This window comes from Gorilla gorilla, chromosome 3 (assembly GCF_029281585.2).
Source record: "Gorilla gorilla gorilla isolate KB3781 chromosome 3, NHGRI_mGorGor1-v2.1_pri, whole genome shotgun sequence".
Taxonomy (NCBI): domain Eukaryota; kingdom Metazoa; phylum Chordata; class Mammalia; order Primates; family Hominidae; genus Gorilla; species Gorilla gorilla.
This window is the reverse complement of record NC_073227.2, coordinates 32,746,923-32,767,467: the sequence shown is the minus strand read 5'-3', so window position 1 is coordinate 32,767,467 and position 20,545 is coordinate 32,746,923. Positions and strand designations below refer to the sequence as shown.

The following is a 20,545-nucleotide window of genomic DNA, read 5'->3' as shown; positions in this document are numbered from 1 at the left end:
TCTCTTACTAGAGAGAGGATAAGGTGATTAAAAATAGTACTGAAAATTCTTTCAAATTTGTAAGCATTTTGTTGCTAAAGAGGATTCAAAGAGGGAGACTGGTGGATTGATCCTGGCAAATCCTCATGAGTGATCATGTTGTTTTCCCACTTAAATCTCATTTCTGTTTTCCTCTTGTTTTAGGAAGGATAAAGGCTTACCTCCTCAGCAGGACTCCTCAGATGGGGCATGATATGCCCTGTTCTTGCATCTGCAGGATCACAGATGACAAATTCCTCATCTCAACACATCCATGTTGGTTTTCTCTGTCTGTGGGTCGCACCTGACTTTTTAAAGCTTCAGGGCCTTTGCACAGGCTGTTTCCTCTACTTGGAATGCTTTCTGCCCTTTCTGCCTGGGCAATTTGCATTTTTTTTTTTTTTTTTTTTTTTTGAGATGGAGTTTTGCTTCTGTTGCCCAGGCTGGAGGGCAATGGTGTGACCTTGGCTCACCACAACCTCCGCCTCCTGGGTTCAAGCAATTCTCCCACCTTAGCCTCCCGAGTAGCTGGGATTACAGGTATGCGCCACTATGCCCGGCTAATTTTGTATTTTTAGTAGAGATGGGGTTTCTCCACGTTGGTCAGGCTGGTCTCGAACTCCTGACCTCAGGTGATCTGCCTGCCTTGACCTCCCAAAGTGCTGGGATTGCATTTATTTTTAAGGTTTTTGTCTAAATGTTTCTTTCTCAGAGAGGCATTCCCTAACCCTCAATGTAGATCAAGGGCACTTGTTATATGCTCTCACAATGCCTGTCGTCTGTAGCTGGCCTTTTCAGCACTTATCATCGTGATAACAACATAGTTATTTATGTGTTTAGCTGTTCAGTGCCTGTCTCTCTCCCTCTGCCACGTTTTATGAAGGCAAGAACTATGGCTATTTTCTTCTTTCCTCTTTCCCCAGCACTTAATTCAATGCCTGACATGGGAGCTTAATACATATTTGTTGATTGAATAAATAAATGGTAATAGTGATACTGTACAATGGTCAATAGTGCGGCTCTAGAGTTGGACTGGGTTCAAATAATCCAAATCCCCACTTGCCCACTGAGAATTCTGTAAACTAGTTCTCTACATGGACAATGCAGAAGTTTTATCAGTTCATGTTCATCTTTTCAGACTGGGAGAACTTATCCTCAGTAACCACACCTTAGATGAATAAAGTGGAACGAGAATATCTATCAGCTGCAGCAGAACATAGCAATTAAGCACACACACTGTCTGGGCTGAATCTCAGAACTGTCATCTTGGCCAAAATACTTGCCTCTTTGAGTAACAGTTTCCTCAGCTGTAAATAAGAGTAATTCATTGGACTAAACTTGAAGTTGCTATAAGTCTCAAATAGGCTCCAATGTGTAAGGAACAGCATCTAGCTCATAGTGCTTTGTATGTGTTTGCTATTAGCAATTATTTTTTATTAATTTAGGTTGGCTTGAGACCCTGCAGCTGGTTAGCTGCATAAGACATTTCCTCCAGGTGAGAAAGTCCATGTCATAGGCCAGAGGGTTGTCTAGTAGAGAACGAGTAACAGTAAGGGAAATAGGATATTATCTGGAAATATTTCCAGCCAAGTTGTGGAGGGCCTGGTGGGTGCCTTTTCTCTACTCCAGGGATAATGATGTCTGAAAATCAAGGGTGGATCATTTAGACCTAGAATTCTACCCTTCTTCCCAAGGAGCGTGCACATCCTGGCAGCTTCTGGCCACTTGTTCCCCTTATTCTAGATTCCAGAGAGGTCACTATCCTTCGATAAGTAGGGCCTTTCTCTTTCCTTCTTTCCTTTCCTCCTTTCTTCTTTTCTTTCTTTCCTTCTTTCCTTCCTTTCTTTCTCTCTTTCTTTCTGATGGCGTCTTGCTCTGTTGCCCAGGCTGGAGTGCAGTGGCACAATCTTGGCTCACTGCGACCTCAACCTCCCGGGTTCAAGTGATTCTCCTGCCTCAGCCTCCTGAGTAGCTGGGATTACAGGCATGTGCCACCATGCCTGGCTCATTTTTGTATTTTTAGTAGAGACGGGGTTTCACCATGTTGGTCAGCCTGGTCTCGAACTCCTGACCTCAAGATCCACCTGCCTCGGCCTCCCAAAGTGCTGGAATTACAGGTGTGAACCACCGCGCCTGCCCAGGGCCTTTCTTTAATTGTTCAGGTCACAACACAACTGATGAGGTTATGGTTTTCTTTAGCTGTAACCTAGGCCCAAGGGAAAAGTCTCATCACCTTGATTTCAGTTCCTCTTTCATCATTTATGAGAGGCTGACATCTCTTAGAGTGGAGCACTTCTGCAGGTAGAATTCTAACTTTTTTCCCTGATTATTTCTCCAAAATTTTAGAGCACTTTATAGCAGTCATCAAACTGGAAACCTGAAGACTGAGATTTTAATACTTCAAGTGAAATCTGTATTTTATTCTGACTTCGATACCAACTGATTGTGTGAACTTCAATAAGACCTAGGGGTTCAGTTTCCCTCATTTGTAAAATTAAGCAAAAAGAGAAAAATCAGATGGAATCCAGTGATTATACATCATGATCTGAAAAAAGTCAATACAATCGTCCCTCAGTATCCACTGGGGATTGGTTCCAGGAGAAACTGCCGACACTAAAGTCCGTGGAGGTTCAAGTGTCTGATATGAAATAGTACAGTATTTGCATATAACCTATGCACATTCTTCTGTATACTTAATCATCACTAGATCACTTATAATACCTAATACAATGTAATTGCTATGGAAATAGCTGTTATACTGTATTGTTTAAGAAATAAGAGCAAGAAAAAGTCTGTACATGTTCAATACAGATGCAACCATCCATTTTTAAAGAAAAATATATTTTTGATTTGCAGTTGATTGAATCCAGGGATAAGGAACCCACAGATAATAGAAGGCCAACTCATCATTTTAATTTCAGTTTGTTCCTATACATATGTAATTATGATAAAGTGTAACTTATAAATTAGGCACAGTAAGATATTAACAACTAATAATAAAACATTTATAACAACATACAGACAGTCCTGACTTACAATTGTTTGACCAGATTTTTTGACTTCAAGATGGGTTTATCGGTATATTAACTGCATGTTCAACTTACAACGTTTTCAATTTACGATGGCTTTGCGATGGCCATCACCCCATCATAAGTCAAGGAGAATCTATACTGTAATAGAAGCTATGTGAATGTGGTCTTTCTCTCAGAATATCTTACTGTACTGTGAAAGCAAAACCAGGGACAAAGTAGGGACTATGGTACATTTAGGATAGAAAGTTGTACTGAATATTTCACAAGTGAAAAAGATACTCATTTTTGTTTGTGTTGACTTTCCAATGTGGATTTGGTACAAAAAAATAAAAACCCTCCTTACCAATTGCTGGCTGGGTGCAGTGGCTCACGCCTGTAATCCCAGCACTTTGGGAGGCCGAGGTGGGCAGATCACTTGAGGTCTGGAGTTCAAGACCAGCCTGGCCAGCATGGCGACACCTCGTCTCTACATCTCTACTAAAAATACCAGAATTAGCCGGGCGTGGTGGTGGGCGCTTATAATCCCAGTTAGGAGGGAGGCTGAGGCAGGAGAATGGCTTAAACTCAGGAGGCGGAGGTTGCAGTGAGCTGAGATTGCACCTCTGTCCTCCAGCCTGGGCGACAGAGCAAGACTGTCTCAAAACAAACACACAAACCCCTCATCAGTTGCAATATTTAAGTTGTATTTAATCCTAGCAATTGCAGTCCTGAGACTTTGATAAGAACCAGAGTATGGTCTTCCAGGGCAGCCAAACCAAGCCATTCCATGAACAACAGAGATCACCCTGCTGCAGATGGTCCACAGATCTTTTCTTGTGCATTTCTTCTGGGAAAGAATGCAACTGAGGAAGCGGAGATATTCTAGGGGGAGAGATCCACAAAAATCCTTAGAGTCATCTTGCCCCACCTCCTTGTTATGGCTTTAGGTACAGCCCTTATGGCTAGGAGATGTAACCTTCCTCAGCCTTTGCGTCTACGTCTACAAAATAACAACTACCTTGCAGGGTGTTATTTAACACTGCGAAAGTGTATTAATAGGCACACAAAGAAAAACAAAAAAGCAAATTGTGCCCTCACTGTGAATTCTCTGTATTCTAGTTAAAAACATCTATAGCTTGGGTGCATGGTGTCCGTGCTGGGCAAGAAAAGGGCAAAATAGATCATGACAAGCCTTAACATTTTCTCACTTCAGTTTCCTCACTGCAATTGATTTTTTTTTTCTTTCAAGTCGGAGTCTTGTTCTGTCGCCCAGGCTGGAGTGCACTGGTGTGATCTCGTCTCACCGCAACCTCCGCCTCCCAGGTTCAAGCGATTCTCCTGCCTCAGCCTACCGAGTAGCTGGGATTACAGGCGTACGCCACCACGCCCAGCTAATTTTTGTATTTTTAGTAGAGATGGGGTTTCACCGTATTGGCCAGGCTGGTCTCGAACTCCTGACCTCGTGATCCACCCGCCTCGGTCTCCCAAAGCGTTGGGATTACAGGCGTGAACCATCGCGCGGCCCCTCACTGCAACTGAGGGTAGCGCAGTGGCCGCAAGTTCCAGATCTGTAGTTACTAAATAGCTGGGTTCCAATCCCGGTTCTGCCACTTATTAGCTGTACGATCTTCATTCGTTTCTCAACCTCTCTGGGTCTGAGATTCCTTTAAAGCCGGGGTAATAGAAATGAATAGGATTTCCTAACTAGGACTAGACTTTCTCAATTTCTTGACTCAGAGGGACAAGGATAGCCTGAAATGGAAAGTGAAGGCCTTCAGGTTCTTCCTAACAGCCGCTCCGAGGAGGGGAAAGCTACAGGAAGAGGGAGGAGACCCAAGTAAAGGTCGGACCAATGAGGCAGCGGGCGGGACAGGAGTTCCCGCCTTTGGGCGTCGTGCGCGCGCACCTCGCTCACACGCACACTCGCACGCACGCACGCTGCGGAAGCGCGCGCGCGCGCGCGCAGGCCCAGCCCTCGTCGCCGCCGCCATTTTAGCTGCTGGTTCCGGCCGCACCGTGTGGGCTGTAGTAGCGGGAGGGGTGGGGGTCCTCCAGAGTTAAGTGGCTGTCCTCGACTGTGCCCATACAGCAGCCAGCTTTCTTCCTTAATAACTGCCCGTTCGAAGAGTGCGAGGATGTCCAAGCGGCACCGGTTGGACCTAGGGGAGGATTACCCCTCTGGCAAGAAGCGTGCGGGGACCGATGGGTAAGCCAGGCCGGGGGCGCGAGGCGGCAGCTCGGGCTTTGTTGGGGTCCTGGCAGGGAGCGGGCCGGGGCTGGCCTGGCCGAGCGGGTCCTGGAGCCCGAGCCTTTGTTTCCCTCTGGGCTGGGTTCACTAGCGGCGGGTAGGAGAAGCGCGGCGCCCGTTCGGCCCGGCAAGGGCGCGGGGGGTTGCGTGCGACGGGGCCGCTGCCCAGCCCAGTCCGGAGCGTGGAGAGGCCTGCAGTGGCCATGAGGGCGCCTCTTCCCCCAGGCCGAACCGAGCGGGAGTCACTTGCGAGGGCGTCGGGCGGGAGTGAACCGCGGACCTCGTGGCCTCGGTTCCCGAGGAAGGCCTGGAGCCGGAGGAGAGGGTGGGGGAGGGCGCGGCGGGAGTATTCGCTTCCAAGGGCAGCAGGCACTTCCCAGGCAGAGGGGCCGTGGGGAGGGCCTGGGTGGGGGCGCGGCCAGGCACTCCAGACGGGAAAGGCGGAGGGCGGAAAGTGAGAGCAGCGCGTGGATCCTAATGTAGGCTGGGATGGGGGTGGCGGGAGTTGAGAGCAGCCAGCAAATAGGGAGTTCTCGGGGGAGGTGGGAGTAGAGGACCTGCCGGGAGAAAGGAAAACGTGGAGTAATATACCTGATGGGCTGGAAGGCTGGTGTTTTGGGGCGACTGAGTTTACAGTTTGGCGGGAGAGAGCGTGCCTCGGTCCATTCAAACACTTCAAAGTAGATACTAGCAAACTTCCGCCCTCTGCCTACGCTCCCGCCATCTCCTGTATTTCCTGCTTTGGTTAAAACTGGTTACTGAACATCGTCCCATGGGGAGGGATTAGAAGGCATTTTTTTTTTTTTCATCGTTTATTTTCTTTGCATGTCCCACTTTTCTTCATAGGTAGCTTTTGAAATACAGGGATCATGTTCAAAACGTGTTTTTAGTATTTATGGCGAAACACCGCCCATGTGGAGGTTGAGAGTTGAAATACTTACACAAACTCATGGTGTTCCAGATTCCTTTCCTTAAAGGTACAGAGGAATTTAGCAGTTAATTTAAGCAATTTCGTGAAAATCATCTGTTGTCCCGTGTGTGTTTTCATTGCTGAAGTACAAAGACCTGTTTGGATAATTCAGGCAAAACCCACAAAAGCCCGAGTAGCCAAATACTTTGCATAATTGTATCATTTTACTGTGTACTTGTGATACAGAATCACTGTGTCAAGTCACCTGTATAGCTGTTTTGAATTTTTCAGCTAAAGTTCTTCATTGAAATTGATTTCCAGGGATATGTTTAGTGTCATTGTAGAGTATAAGCCAGGATAGGGTGTACTTTTTGAGGCCTTGCCATATGTTGAATTATTCAATAGAAAGCAAAAGCATGTCACATTTTAATTTTGTGAGTTCTTTAGTTTACGATATTAGGCATTGTAAAAAGACAATGACATTGTAAGACAGACTCTCTTTAGGCTATCACCCTCCCCCACCATTACGCCCCACAAAACGTTAATGCCTCTGAGCTGTATGTCACAGACTCTCAGAGCTGGAAGCAACTTAAAAAAGACTATACTCGGCTCCAATCAAGGAATGAGAAATGGAGAACAGAGTTAAGGTGGCTTGTGCAAGTTTACAGCAGGATCTGGAACCCTGCCTTTATCATTTTCAGCAGCACACAGTTCAGTACTGTAAAGAGTCATTACAGCCTATTTTAATGACATTTATAATGCGTTGGTAAAGTAGGGAACACTTAGTTCTTGATTTCTCTAAGGCAAAAATAAATTGCTGTCATCTGGAACTGATGTCTCTCACAGGAGGTCAGATTGGAACAAAATATTCTGGGAGGGAATGAATGAATTCATTTGTATTTGTGCATATGTGCACTATTTAAAATGTTCCCTTTGGGATTAGTGGTCCCACCATATGTATGTGCGATTGTTTACTTTCTCTTGCAAAAACAGATATCCTTAGTAAAAAGGTTGACTTTTGGAGTCTAATGGTAGCTTTATGATTCCCTTGTATATTATTTAGAATTTTCCTATGGATAAAGGAGAGTTCATCTTTGGAATAATGCCCAAGTTATAAGAAATTGTAGAGGGAAGTTTTTATACTCATTTCTATGTCATTTGAGTGCCATTTATCATTGAACTGGTTTTATTTAACAGTGGACTTAAGATGTTTATCGGCCTCAGGATTTTTTCATACTCGATAATTTTAAGTCACTTGTTGACTGCCATGCAATCCTGCAGATTTTTTTTTTCCCTGATAGCAAGTGGTTTTATTGGAGAGCATAAGCTTGTCAGTCTTACAAACTCCACTGCCAGATAGGGTTTCTGCAGTACTGAGAAGGGAAGGTAGTTCAGTGGGAGATTTCACTTATATTAATGCTCCCAAACTATATAAGGCTTTATTTACTCCTGGCATATTTTAACTTTGAAATCAGGTGAAGTTATTATAGGTTTCTGTTGCATATTCTGGCCTCATTTCTTCTTTTTGTCAACCCACAGAATCTTCACTATACAATTACCGAAAGTAATAATTTTCCATACTTACCGTTGACGTATGGAAAAAAGTTTTCGATGTTAGGGGCGTTTTTCATTTTGATGTTGGTTTTTGATATTACCACCTGATAAGAGTTTTTTCTGTTAATTATGGGAAAGTAAAGCTAATGTATTAATACTGTGATAACATTTGTAGAGCATGCACATTTTCACTACAATCCTGTATGGTAGATGAGGTTAAATGAACTTGCCACAGGGAACATAAGAAACGTTTATACTCAAAGGTTTAAAGAAGGCATTCCCTAAAATCTTCATCTCCATCTTTGGAGAACAGTTTTTGGTGAACATTTTTTAAGATCTCTGCATATTGACTCAAAAATATGAACTATAAAATTTAATATCAATGGGATCAACGCGTGTTATTTTGTACTTTGATTTTTTTTTTCCACTCAGAAATGTCAGTAACTGTAGGTACACATTACGCTTTTAAATTGGCTGCCATAGGCCGGGCGCGATGGGATTACACGCCTGTAATCCCAGCACTTTGGGAGGCCGAGGCGGGTGGATCACGAGGTCAGGAGATCAAGACCATCCTGGCTAACACGGTGAAACCCTCTCTCTACTAAAAATACAAAAAATTAGCCGGGTGTGGTGGCGGGCACCTGTAGTCCCAGCTACTCGGGAGGCTGAGGAAGAATGCTGTGAACCCAGGAGGCGGAGCTTGCAGTGAGCCGAGATTGTGCCACTGCAGTCCAGCCTGGGCAACAGAGCGAGACTCCATCTCAAAAAAAAATAAAAAATAAATAGATTGACTGCCATAGTACTCCAGTTGTAAAGGTATGACATCACTTATTTAACCAATATCCTGTTCATTGATATTTAGGTAGTTTTCCACTTGTTGCTATTTTATAAATGAGAAGTTTGATGAACATCCTTACACATACGTATTTGCACACATCCTTGAGAGGTTCCTGGAAATAAGATTGACAGATAAAAAGCAGTGCTTATTGCCGGGTGTGGTGGCTCACACCTGTAATCCCAGCACTTTGGGAGGCCTAGGCGAATGGATCACCTGAGGTCGGGAGTTCAAGACCAGCCTGGCCAACGTAATAAAACCTATTTTTGTCTCTGTTAAAAATACAAAAATTCACTGGGCATGGTGGCGCACTGCTGTAATCCCAGCTACTTACTCTGGAGGCTGAGGCAGGAGAATTGCTTGAACCTGGGAGGCAGAGGTTGCAGTGAGTCAAGATTGCGCCACTGCACTCCAGCCTGGGTAACAGAGGGAGACTGTCTTTAAAAAAAAAAAAGGCAATACTTATTTAAAATATCATGATTTTGATGACCAGTTAACGTCTTCCTTAGCAGTACTTCAGTGCCTGTTATTCCATGTAGAATTTTTTTATTTTTTAGAGACAGGGTCTTCCTCTGTTTCCCAGGCTGGAGTGCACTGGTGTGATCATGGCTTACTGCAGTCTCAAATTCCAGGACTCAAGTGATCTTCCCGTCTCAGCCTCCCAGGTAGCTGGGACTACAGGCGTGCCACCCAGCCTAGCTAAGTTTAAAGTTTTTTTGTAGAGATGGGGTCTCACTGTATTGCTCAGGCTGGTCTCAAACTTTTGGCCTCCAGTGATCCTCCCACTTGGGCCTCCCAAAGCACTGGGATTACATGCATGAGTCACTAGGTCTTGCCCTCCATGTAGAATTTTAACATGGTATTAGAACTTTAAAAAGATCTTTAATAATAACCAATATTGGTGGGGCGTGGTGGCTCATGCCAGTAATCCCAGCACTTTGGGAGGCCAAGGCAGTCAGATCATGAGGTCAAGAGATTGAAACCATCCTGGCCAACATGGTGAAACCTCGTCTCTACTAAAAATACAAAAATTAACCGGGTGTGGCAGCATGTGCCTGTAGTCCCAGCTACTCTGGAGGCTGAGGCAGGAGAATCGCTTGAAACAGGGAGGCAGAGGTTGCAGTGAGCTGAGATTGCGCCACTGCACTCCAGCCTGGTGACAGAGCAAGACTCCGTCTCAAAATAATAGTAATAATAACAACAACAACCAATATTGGGCATTTGCAATGTGCCAGACAACATTTAAAGCACATCACATATATTAACTCATTTAATCCTATTGATACTCTACAAAACATATTGATAGCCACATCTTATAGGTGAGGGAAGAAATAACTGTGATCCTATAGTTGGCTTAAGTCTTGAGCCAAGATTGAACTGAGACACAGTACAGAGCAGTATGTTCAACAACTGTGTCATGTCATACCTCCCTCCCTGCTCGTGTTGTGGCTGTGTCTGAAGCACTGACTTGATACCAGTTTTTAAAAACCCTTATACTTCAACTAGTAAACTTTTAAGAACAAAACTCCTTTATAATAAAAAGTATCTTTTAAAAAAGAAAACACGCATGTGCACAATAGTTGACAAATACTTATGAAGTGGAGGGTTTGATTTTCCCCTTTTACTCACCTTTCATTTGTATCCTCCCTCTCTCATCGAAGGAAGGTAGTTTGAGCCATAAGCAACATTTCCAGGTGTCTGAATTTGCCTCCTGCATCCTCCCTGTTTTCTTACTTTAATCTGAGACTAAAAGTATCTGAAAATGCTCTTCATTTTGCAGATCAGTAAATTGAGGCCGTGTCTTGCAACGGTGATTCCAGCATTCCTTTTATCTTAATACCACAGCTGTCCCCATTGCTTGATCAGCAGCTAACCTTTTATCTTTAGAATGTATTTTATACATCCTTTGTTTGGTTTGGTAATGAAGCATCTGATGAAGTGGGCCCCTGAAAAAATCTTTGTTAGTATAGGTATTACTTTAACAAACTAAGGCAATATATAATACATGATTTACTTTTTCTGTCACCCCTCCTCCCCCAAATTTTGTAACTCTTGAAAGGTTAGGTCCATGTCTTAATTGCCTGGTACTATGCTAGAAGTATAGAAATCATTAAACTACGCTGGGCATAGTAGCTCATATCGGTAATCCCAGCACTTTGGGAGGCTGAAGCAAGAGATTGCTTGATCCCAGGAGTTGAAAACCATCCTGGGCAACATGGTGAGACCCTTATCTCTACAAAAATAAGAAATTAGCGAGGCGTGGTGGCGCATGCCTGTAGTTCCAGTTACTCGGGAGGCTGAGGTGAGAGGACCACTTGAACCCGGAAGTTTGATATTGCAGTGAGCCATGATCCAGTGAGCCACTGCACTCCAACCCGGGTAACGGAGCAAGATCCTATCTCAAAAAAAAAGAAAGTTGTTTCAATTATTTTTTTTGTCATCTCCTCCTTCCCCCATGGTTGAGTGAATACTAGAAACATGAATCCTTTTTGTTCAGACCAGATGTTCTTTAAGAGTTCTTTTCTAGCTGTATGATCCATGATCTTTAAGGTGTCAAGTATTTGAACCATTTGTGAGTACAGTGCTTCTTACTTTGCTGGGCACATTTCTGTGTACTCTTATTATAAACTACACCTCGTTGGCATTTTGGAGCAATGTAAACACTTAATTAACAGTCACCTTAGGCCAGAAGCAGGAGAAGCAAAGATAGTTGATGGCATATTTCAGAAGATAGGTCCAGACTCTCAAGTATTGAATTGTGAGACTTCATTTTATGTTTATTAAGTTATCCTTTGACTTTTCTTTCCCATTGATTTTCTTTCTGTTTATGCCAGGTGAAATGAGAGGCTTCACACAGTTCTGGCTTGTATGCTTTGTGATTTTTGTAGAAGGTGAACATTGGGATGGAAGAGGGGAAAATCACTTTTCATGTTTATATATGTATATATATGGCTTTTCCCCTTTTTGAGTAAATTTGTACATGTCACACAACTGTACTTGGAGCACAGGGAATTTGTACTTTTGTGTGTTGTGGGTAAGGAACGATGACATGTTTAGGGGCTTGTGTCATAGCTCCATCATGTCTCATTATTTCAAGTCTGGGTTTAAAGATCTTGAGGCAAATTTCTCTGCTGATGGACTTGGTCTGAAGTAAACTGGATTAGTAAAATGAACGAGCATAGATTATTTTATTTTATTCCCACCACCATTCTCCCAGAGGCTGCTTTCAGCCACAACGCATATGAACAACCTGCAGCCATTCTGCTTGTGAAGTTCTTAGCATAGATACTTTTAAAATGACTTATTAAGGTCAATCTCCAGTAACTGGAAGTAGATACCAGCATTGACTACTTAAAATTGACCCAAGTTTAGTAGAGTGGCTACCTGCATAATTTTAACATGTTAAACAACTTAATAGTGTTTAGCGAAGCTTATTTTTAATTTGGCTATGTTTCATTTTATGGTAGACCAAGGTACATAGATTTATAGAGTGCTTTCAGTGTTTTGCTGTTGCTGTTTAGGTTAAAATGCAAGAGTAAACAAGCAAGAAGGAATAAAAGTTTTAATTTCAGTTTTTTTTGTAAAGCAATATACATTTACTGAACAAAATTGGGAAAGTGCTGGAAAGTATAACTGAGAAAACAAATTCTGCAGTCCTGTAATTTGTATTTGTTGAGATATTGACAGGTATAACATTGTACTATGCTCTTTTCACTTTGCATTACAACCAAACATCGTCCTATGGCAAAGAAAGGAATATTAAAGTAATTTATTAGAAGTGGATTATAAAAGTATTGAGCAAAACCCATCACTGTTGACTGTAATGATGTGAGGTAGAGTTGTCTTTATTTCCAGTAGCAGTGTTTGTGCTAACTTCTGAATATACTTTTAGTGCAAAAAATACCTCTTCACAAATTGAAGGAGAATTTGAGAAAGATTGAGATGCCATCTTTTACTCAATTTGGACCTATCCTTTCTTCATCCTACCCTCAGTATCTGATTTCTTTTGTCTAAGTAGGAGGGGTTTTATTTGCAGCAGACTGAGTTCTTGTGTTACCTCACCTAATGTTAAAAGTTAAGGAAGGTGAGGCATCAGCAAGGAAGGGAAAGATGTTTGTGGTGGAGAATGAGAAACCCTTGATTGTAGGGTATTTTTTATTATTTCTGATAGTTACATAATCCATTGGACTTTTTATTCATTTGAATGTTGGACATTTACTCTCTTTGTGATTATAATGCTACCGTGAACATTCTGCATAAAATTCAGAATCTGAATTCTAAATTTTTTTTTTTAGGAAGGATCGAGATCGAGACCGGGATCGTGAAGATCGGTCTAAAGATCGAGACCGAGAACGTGATAGAGGAGATAGAGAGCGGGAGAGGGAGAAAGAAAAGGAGAAGGAGTTGCGAGCTTCAACGAATGCTATGCTTATCAGTGCTGGATTACCACCTTTGAAAGCTTCCCATTCAGCTCACTCAACCCACTCAGCACATTCAACGCATTCAACACATTCTGCTCATTCAACGCATGCCGGACATGCAGGTCACACGTCACTTCCTCAATGCATTAATCCGTTCACCAACTTACCCCATACTCCTCGATACTATGATATTCTAAAGAAACGTCTTCAGCTCCCTGTTTGGGAATACAAGGATAGGTTTACAGATATTCTGGTTAGACATCAGTCCTTTGTGCTGGTTGGTGAGACTGGGTCTGGTAAAACAACACAGGTGAGTTATTGTATACCATGGCACATATTTCATTTATGTTTAAGTTTACCAACTGTTGCATATTTGATTCTGGTGGTCATTTCCCTTGTCTGTCCTGTAGAACATCTTGAAGAATAGCTGATTTGATGTTTAATTGGCACTCTGAATTTCAGAGTGGAAATCCTATAGAGAATACCTCTCCCCTGAATCTAGGGGAAAATAGTGGTGCTCGCTTTTCAAATTTTGTTACCTTATGTATGGCAGAGTGATGCTCTCCCACCCATTTTGACTACAGGACAGTACAGATTTAGGGACCCACAGTTTGTTTTCTGGTGCTTGGGTGGAGAAATCACTGGGGTAGATTTTTGTCGTTTGTATTTAATATGGTATTTTGAACCATGCAAATATCTATTTTTCCAAAAAATGAAGTGCTAAAGTAATATAAAGTCTATACCGGTGACTTTTGTCCATCTAGTCGTCCTCCCTCCCATAGAACTAAACACTGTTACTAGTGTGTTATTTGTAATATAGCTAGGATATTTTTTAAACATGGATGGGCTATTATTAACTAGACCCCTGTTGATAGACATTTAGACTGTTTCCCATGGTTGTTTTGCATGGGGCAAGTGTTTCTGTAGGAAGCAGAAATTGCTGGGTCAGAAGATCATTTGTAATTGTGATACAGAAAGCTGGATAGCCTTCCAGAGGGAGCGTATCAATTTACCTTTCCATGAGCGTGTAGGAGAACACGTGGGAAACTATTAAAACGTGAATTTTTACAAATCCAATAGGTGAAAAATTGCATTCTAATGTACTTTTTAATTTGCATTTTCTTGCTGTGGGTGAGAAGTAACTGTCTTTATACACTTAAGCCTGAACCATCAATTAAAAATTTCTGGTTTCAAAAGTAGCAGTCCCTGATCATTGTAGAAACTTTGAAAAATTCAGGAAAGTATTGAAGCGAATTTAATAATTACCTGTCTTACCATGCAGAGATTGAACATACCGCATACACAATTTATCTTTTTCTAAAGTTACATGTGCATAGAGACATTTTGAAGGTACTGTAGCAACCAAAATAGGAAGCTTTTATTATAGACTGAGCCTTAGTACCATTCTTCTTTTCTTTTCTTTTTCTTTTTAATTTTTGTGTTGTTGAGACAGAGTCGCTTTCACCCATGCTGGAGTGCAGTGGTATGAACACAGCCTCAACCTCCTGAGCTGAAGCAATCCTCCTGCCTCAGCCTCCCAAGTAGCTGGGATCACAGGCATATGCCACCAGTGCCTGGCTAATTTTTAAATAAAATTTTTGTAGAGTTGAGGTTTTGAACTCCTGAGCTCAAGCAATCCTCCTGCCTTAGCCTTGCCAATTTTTCTTTTTTAATGAAGGAAAACTTAGAATTGATGTTAGGGTATTCAAAAATCACCTTACAGAAATTTAAAGAATTTTCAAACTACAAGAAAGACTGTAACTCTGAACTTACTATTTAATTGATATTTGGGTAAAGCCAGACACTGTATACTTTACATGTATTAGCTCATTTACGTTTTTCTATAACCCTGCAGGGAAGATATTCATCACCACTTTACAGATGAGCAAAATGAGGTTTAAGTTTATGAGAAACTTAGGTTTAGTGGATTGTCCTGGGTTACATGGATTATGGATTTTGGTGGGCTCAGCATTTAAAACTTTGTACCTTTTGTCTTTATAGCTAAAGTTTTATATTTCATACTGCTATTCTGTGGTCTGATATGGTTAGCCTCATTTCAGAGATAAGTTTATTAATGGTTAGTGTAGAAGGAGGTCAGGTCAACTCAAGATGAGGTTTGTGATTATTTGGATTAATATTTAACTTTTAGAGGGGTAATTAAGATACTTGAATACTGAGGATTGCAGCACATCTGGGGGATTTGAAGGGAAACCAAACAGTTTAAAAAGTGAATTTCATTCAAATGTTTCCTAGCATGCTCTTATTAAACTTTGACTCAAACTATTAAAGCCAGTCTTTTTTTGGTGATTTGTTCTTGTCAGAAAAATTCTCTAAACAAAATCTACAGTAATGACTTTAACTTTTTTTTATTATTATTATTTTGAAACAAAGTCTCACTCTGTCACCCAAGCTGGAGTGCAGTGGTATGATCTTGGCTTTCTGCAACCTCCTCCTCCTGGGTTCAAGTGATTCTCCTGCCTCAGCCTCCTGAGTAGCTGGGACTATAAGCGCGCGCCACCATGCCTGGCTATTTTTTTTTTGTATTTTTAATAGAGACAGGGTTTCACCCTGTAGACCAGGCTGGTCTCTAAATCCTGACCTCAAGTTATTGGCCTGTCTGGGCCTCCCAAAGTGCTGGGATTACAGGCCCAAGCCACTGCACCGGGCCATGACTTTAGCTTTTGACAGACCTACAATAAAGACATTTCACATTGCTGCTTAGTAGACACATAACTGCACATGAGGAAGGAATTGAAGCTAGGTCAACCAAAGGGACAGTGTGAGCAAGGACACGTGTTGAGCTAAGGGAATGCAGGTATGCTCCGGCTAGAATACAGAGGGTTTGGGAAGGTGGAGGTGGGGCAGGTGATACTGGAACTGTAAGTTGAGCCTTAATATATCTTGTATAGACTGGAAGCCATCAGAGCTCTTGAAGAGGAATGATGAGGACTTTTTTTTAAAAAAAAGTCCTGTCTAGTGAACCTATTGATGATACACCATGTAAGAGCTCATAACAAAAGTTTCGATTCTGTGAAGGGCCTTGGGAATAGAAAATAAAGAATGGATTGGAGTCAGGATATTAGGAATTACAAGTATTTTGGAGGAAGGTGAGAAATGGTTTTGCTTTTGAATGTGTGAATTTGGGATACCAACTAGGTGGAAATGACCGTTAGCTCTAAGATGGAAGCTAGAGTTAGGATTGGCATTGATGTATTATAGGTAGTATTAGAAGTTAGAACATATAAGACTTCACAGGATATTATGTAAAACAAGAAGACTAGAACACCGAGGATCAGTTTTAAGATGACCTCAAGTGGAGGAAGCAAAGAACTGAAAAGGAGGAATGGCTTTAGAATAACTTAGACCTGGCTGGGTACAGTGGCCCATGCCTGTAATCCTGGCACTTTGGGATGCTGAGGCGGGCAGATTACCTGAGGTCAGGGGTTTGAGACCAGCCTGGCCAATATGGTGAAACCCCATCTCTACTAAAAATACAGAAATCAGCTGGGCGTGGTGGCGCACACCTGTAATCCCAGCTACTCGGGAGGCTGAGGCAGGAGAATCACTTGAACCCTGGAGGTGGAGGTTGCAGTAAGCCTAGATTGCGCCGCTGCACTCCAGCCTGGGCAACAGAGTGAAACTCCGTCTTAAAAGAAAAAAACAAAAAAACGGATCCCTGGCTTGAATACACCAGTAGCCTACATATTTCAGGACCTCTTTCTTTTCCTAATGCTATTTTCCTTAGAAATGTGAACAGATGCATTAACTGACTGGTTCTCCAGCTATTGCCTGGGAGTTCTTGAAAGTCCTTGAAACCATTTCAGGGATCCTAGAATTTGTAAAAATACAAGGAAATGCACTCTTCTAGCTAAGTTTTTTTGTTTGAAAAGTAGTCATTTTTATAGAAAGCGTTATTTTGTGTTAAAACAATGAGTTTTTATTGTTAGGAATGAATATTTTAGCAATTTTTCAGTTTTAATTTCTTAACAGTAAATTTATTAGTAGCTTGGCATCCTCGATCATTTTCAGAGTGAGTGCACAGGGGTCCTGAGAGCTGCTAATTGACTTGTTGGTCTTGTTTTTAAAGTGGAGGTAAGCTGTTGATTTTAGCGGAGTGAATTAAAAAATCTGAACATTCTTGGCCAGGCATGGTGGCTCACGCCTATAATCCCAGCACTTTGGAAGGCCGAGGTGGGTGCGTCACCTGAGGTCAGGAGTTCGAGACCAGCTTGCCCAACATGGTGAAACCCTGTCTCTACTAAAAATACAAAAAATTAGCCAGGCGTGGTGGCACGTGCCTGTAGTCCCAGCTACTTGGGAGGCTGAAGCAGGAGAATCGCTTGAACCTTGGTGGTTGCAGTGAGCCAAGATTATGCCACTGCACTCCAGCCTGGTCAACAGAGTGAGATTCCATCTCAAAACACACAAAAAAACAAAAGATCTGAACATTCTTGCCTTGAGAATTTTGAATTAATTTTAAATATCTTTGGTTCACCAGTGAGTGAATTTCACTTTCTAGATCTTTGAAAGTACATTTTGCCTTTGTAAAAGGGTTGCCGAATTGAGGATATATCAGTAAGTAAGGCTTTATAGCCTGACTAGAAAACCACTTAAACCTAGGTCTGTGGATTTACAGAACCCGATAGATACTACTTCTTTAGTTATTTTTGTTCATTTAAAGTGTTTTAAAGATATATATGATTTTAGAGAATCAGCATTATTACCCTCCCTTTCAGATATTTGTTAGTGACAAGTTACCCCCAATTGCAGAAGCAACCTAACTAAAATGTAATAATAGTGCAGCCACCAATATTCCTTATCAGTTTTACTGTACTGATACTGTGCAGAAAACTCCATGTTTCCTGTAGCATTAGAGTTTGATAGGCTTTTGGAAGCTTTGATGTAAACCAGTTATGCTCTTCTAGCAGTGGATTTCCATATAATATGGTGAGCACTTACATTTTTCCCATGGTTCTTTTCCAGTTAAGTGACTGGAAAACTGTAAAATTGGGGAATCCATTAGCTTATATTGATAATGGAACTGGGGGAAAATGTACTGCCGTCGTGGCAACCAATTTAACTTGTGCTTGGGGGTCCCCCAACCCTTTGGCTGCCCTTAACGAAGTGGTGCTGCTCTAGGTCCTGTTAAATTTGAGAGTGGCAGTTCTTAAAATTGATTTTAAGATGGTACCTAAGGTGCTGCCATTGTGCATACTGCTCCTGAGGGGGAAAGGATAGGATTACAAAAGAGTTGGGTGCGAAGAGTTAGGTTCTGCTGGCTTATAAACCAAATTTGAATTGAATTGAATTAAAAGTACAGCTTCAGAGTTACAAGGGGGTATGATTTCTACTTGATTTTGCAACTCAAATTATGTAAGAATTTAAAAGTTACACTTTCTTAGAAACGTTTGTTATAAAGCAGAATTTGTTGTAAGTTGGATTTTTTAAAATTGCATAGAGAAATACTTCATGATGGGATAGTCACACTGTCGAGTGTATTCCTGATTGTGTCTACCCAACTTGGGTGTGTGTCATATCAATATTACACATAACTGTTCCTTGGTTTAGAGAGCTTGTGTTGTTACAAGTTTTGAATCACAAGTCTTTTAGTCATTTGCCTAACTGGATTTGGTTTTAAATCATTAGAATGAGATAAAGTGCTTTATGTTACATATACTTGATAATGCAGGCAGAATAGAATTAATTTAAATGTGAAATTATTTGATAGATTCCACAATGGTGTGTGGAGTACATGCGATCATTACCAGGACCCAAGAGAGGAGTTGCCTGTACCCAACCCAGGAGAGTGGCTGCAATGAGTGTGGCTCAGAGAGTTGCTGATGAGATGGATGTGATGTTGGGCCAGGAAGTTGGTTACTCCATTCGATTTGAAGACTGCAGTAGTGCAAAAACCATTCTTAAGTAAGTACTGTATCTTTAATGACGCTTTTAGTTCTCTGCTTGCCATTTTCTGCTATTAGATAGAAGACTTTGCTAGTGCAGGCTTGTGTCATCCAAATTTAGAATTATCCAAAGTAGGCCTTCTTAGACTTACCACATGACCTTAGTTTAATTATATATTATTGGTAATCTATAGTTACTTGGTAGAAATTGAAGTTCAAAGGTCAGATTTTAGTTACTTGGTTCTGCATTTTAGGTGAAATGTTACTGATACTGTAAAATGTGTGCTTTTAGTAGACACAATGGTGTATGACTTAATTGTGAAAGAAAAGGAAAGTGATATGTCTTACTTAGTAAAAGATAACTACTTTTAGAAAGAAGAATGTATAGGACGGGATGTGATTTATTTAGGGGAGAGGGGACTTTTAATGTTAGTTATGCGGCTATTACCGTGCATCTGTTATAAGCTAAAAAGAGGAATCTTTTGTTCTGTAATACACTCTTAGAGCTGCCTCTAGGTCCTTGTTCCTCTATAGCTATGGTGCAGATAATTGACTACCGTATTGAGCTATCTAATGTTTTAACTCTACCAACATTTTATTGTCTTATACTTGCATTCTGCATAAGTTATGATATATGCTACCTGATGATGATTCTTTCTCAAGTCTTCCCTCTGGTTGCTTCTGCTTATTCTGTATTTATGTGATATTTAAGTCCTTTTAAATGTGACTTGTTTGAGTGGGGCTCAGTGGCATATGCCTGTTTATTCCCAGCCACTTCGTAGGCTGAAGCAGGATTATTGCTTGAGGCCAGGAGTTCAAGGCTACAGTGTGCTCTGATCATGCCTGTGATAGCTACTGCATTTGAACCTGAGCAACATAGCAAGACCACATTTCTTTAAAAAAAAAAAAAAATCATATCTATGTGATCTTCTCCCTGAGGTTTTTAAAAACCATTTTGGAGCGTTGTGTAGGCAGTGATATGAGTCTTTGTTGTCAGAGAGATATATAGTGTTAATGGGATAAATGAAACAAGAGTCTCTTTTTTTTTTTTTTTTTTTTTTGTTTTTTGAGATGGAGTCTCACTCTGTTGCCCAGGCTGGAGTGCAGTGGCGCCATCTCGGCTCACTGCAACCTCCGCCTCCCGGGTTTAAGCGATTCTCCTGCCTCAGCCTCTCAGGTAGCTGGGACTATAGGTGTGCGCCACCATGCCTGGCCAACTTTTTGTATCTTTAGTAGAGTTGTGGTTTCACTATGTTGGCCAGGCTGGTCTCTAACTCCTGACCTCATGATCCGCCCGCCTCAGCCTCCCACAGTGCTGGGATTACAGGCATGAGCCACTACACCCAGCCGCAGAAATTGAATAAAATAATGAACTGCATGTGTTTATCATCGACTTTTAACTATTTCAATCTTATTTATTTCATATCCAATCTTATTTATTTCCCTGTCCCATGTTATTTCGAAGCAGTCTTAGATACCAAATAATTATATATATAAATATTTCAGTGTGTATCTCTGAGATAGTTTCTTAAAATAGAGCTATCATAACTTAAAACAATTTATTGGATCAAAATATCCAGTTTTCATTCAACATTTGTGTCAGTTTTTTCTAATTCTTTGATTTATCTCATTTTATTAGAACTTT

At 41.4% G+C, this 20,545-nt stretch overlaps 1 protein-coding gene across 1 annotated transcript in view; it reads left to right on the top strand.

The window, feature by feature from the left end:
* The first annotated feature begins 4,179 nt into the window (after nt 1–4,179).
* The window catches only part of DHX15 (DEAH-box helicase 15), a 57,915-nt gene continuing 41,549 nt past the window's right edge, over nt 4,180–20,545 (top strand). Inside the window, exons 1-3 of the mRNA XM_019025482.3 lie at nt 4,180–5,235; nt 12,872–13,307; nt 18,726–18,919. Of these exons, the coding sequence (XP_018881027.1) occupies nt 5,165–5,235; nt 12,872–13,307; nt 18,726–18,919 (701 nt within the window). The 5' untranslated portion in view covers nt 4,180–5,164. The remainder of the gene's footprint in view (nt 5,236–12,871; nt 13,308–18,725; nt 18,920–20,545) is intronic.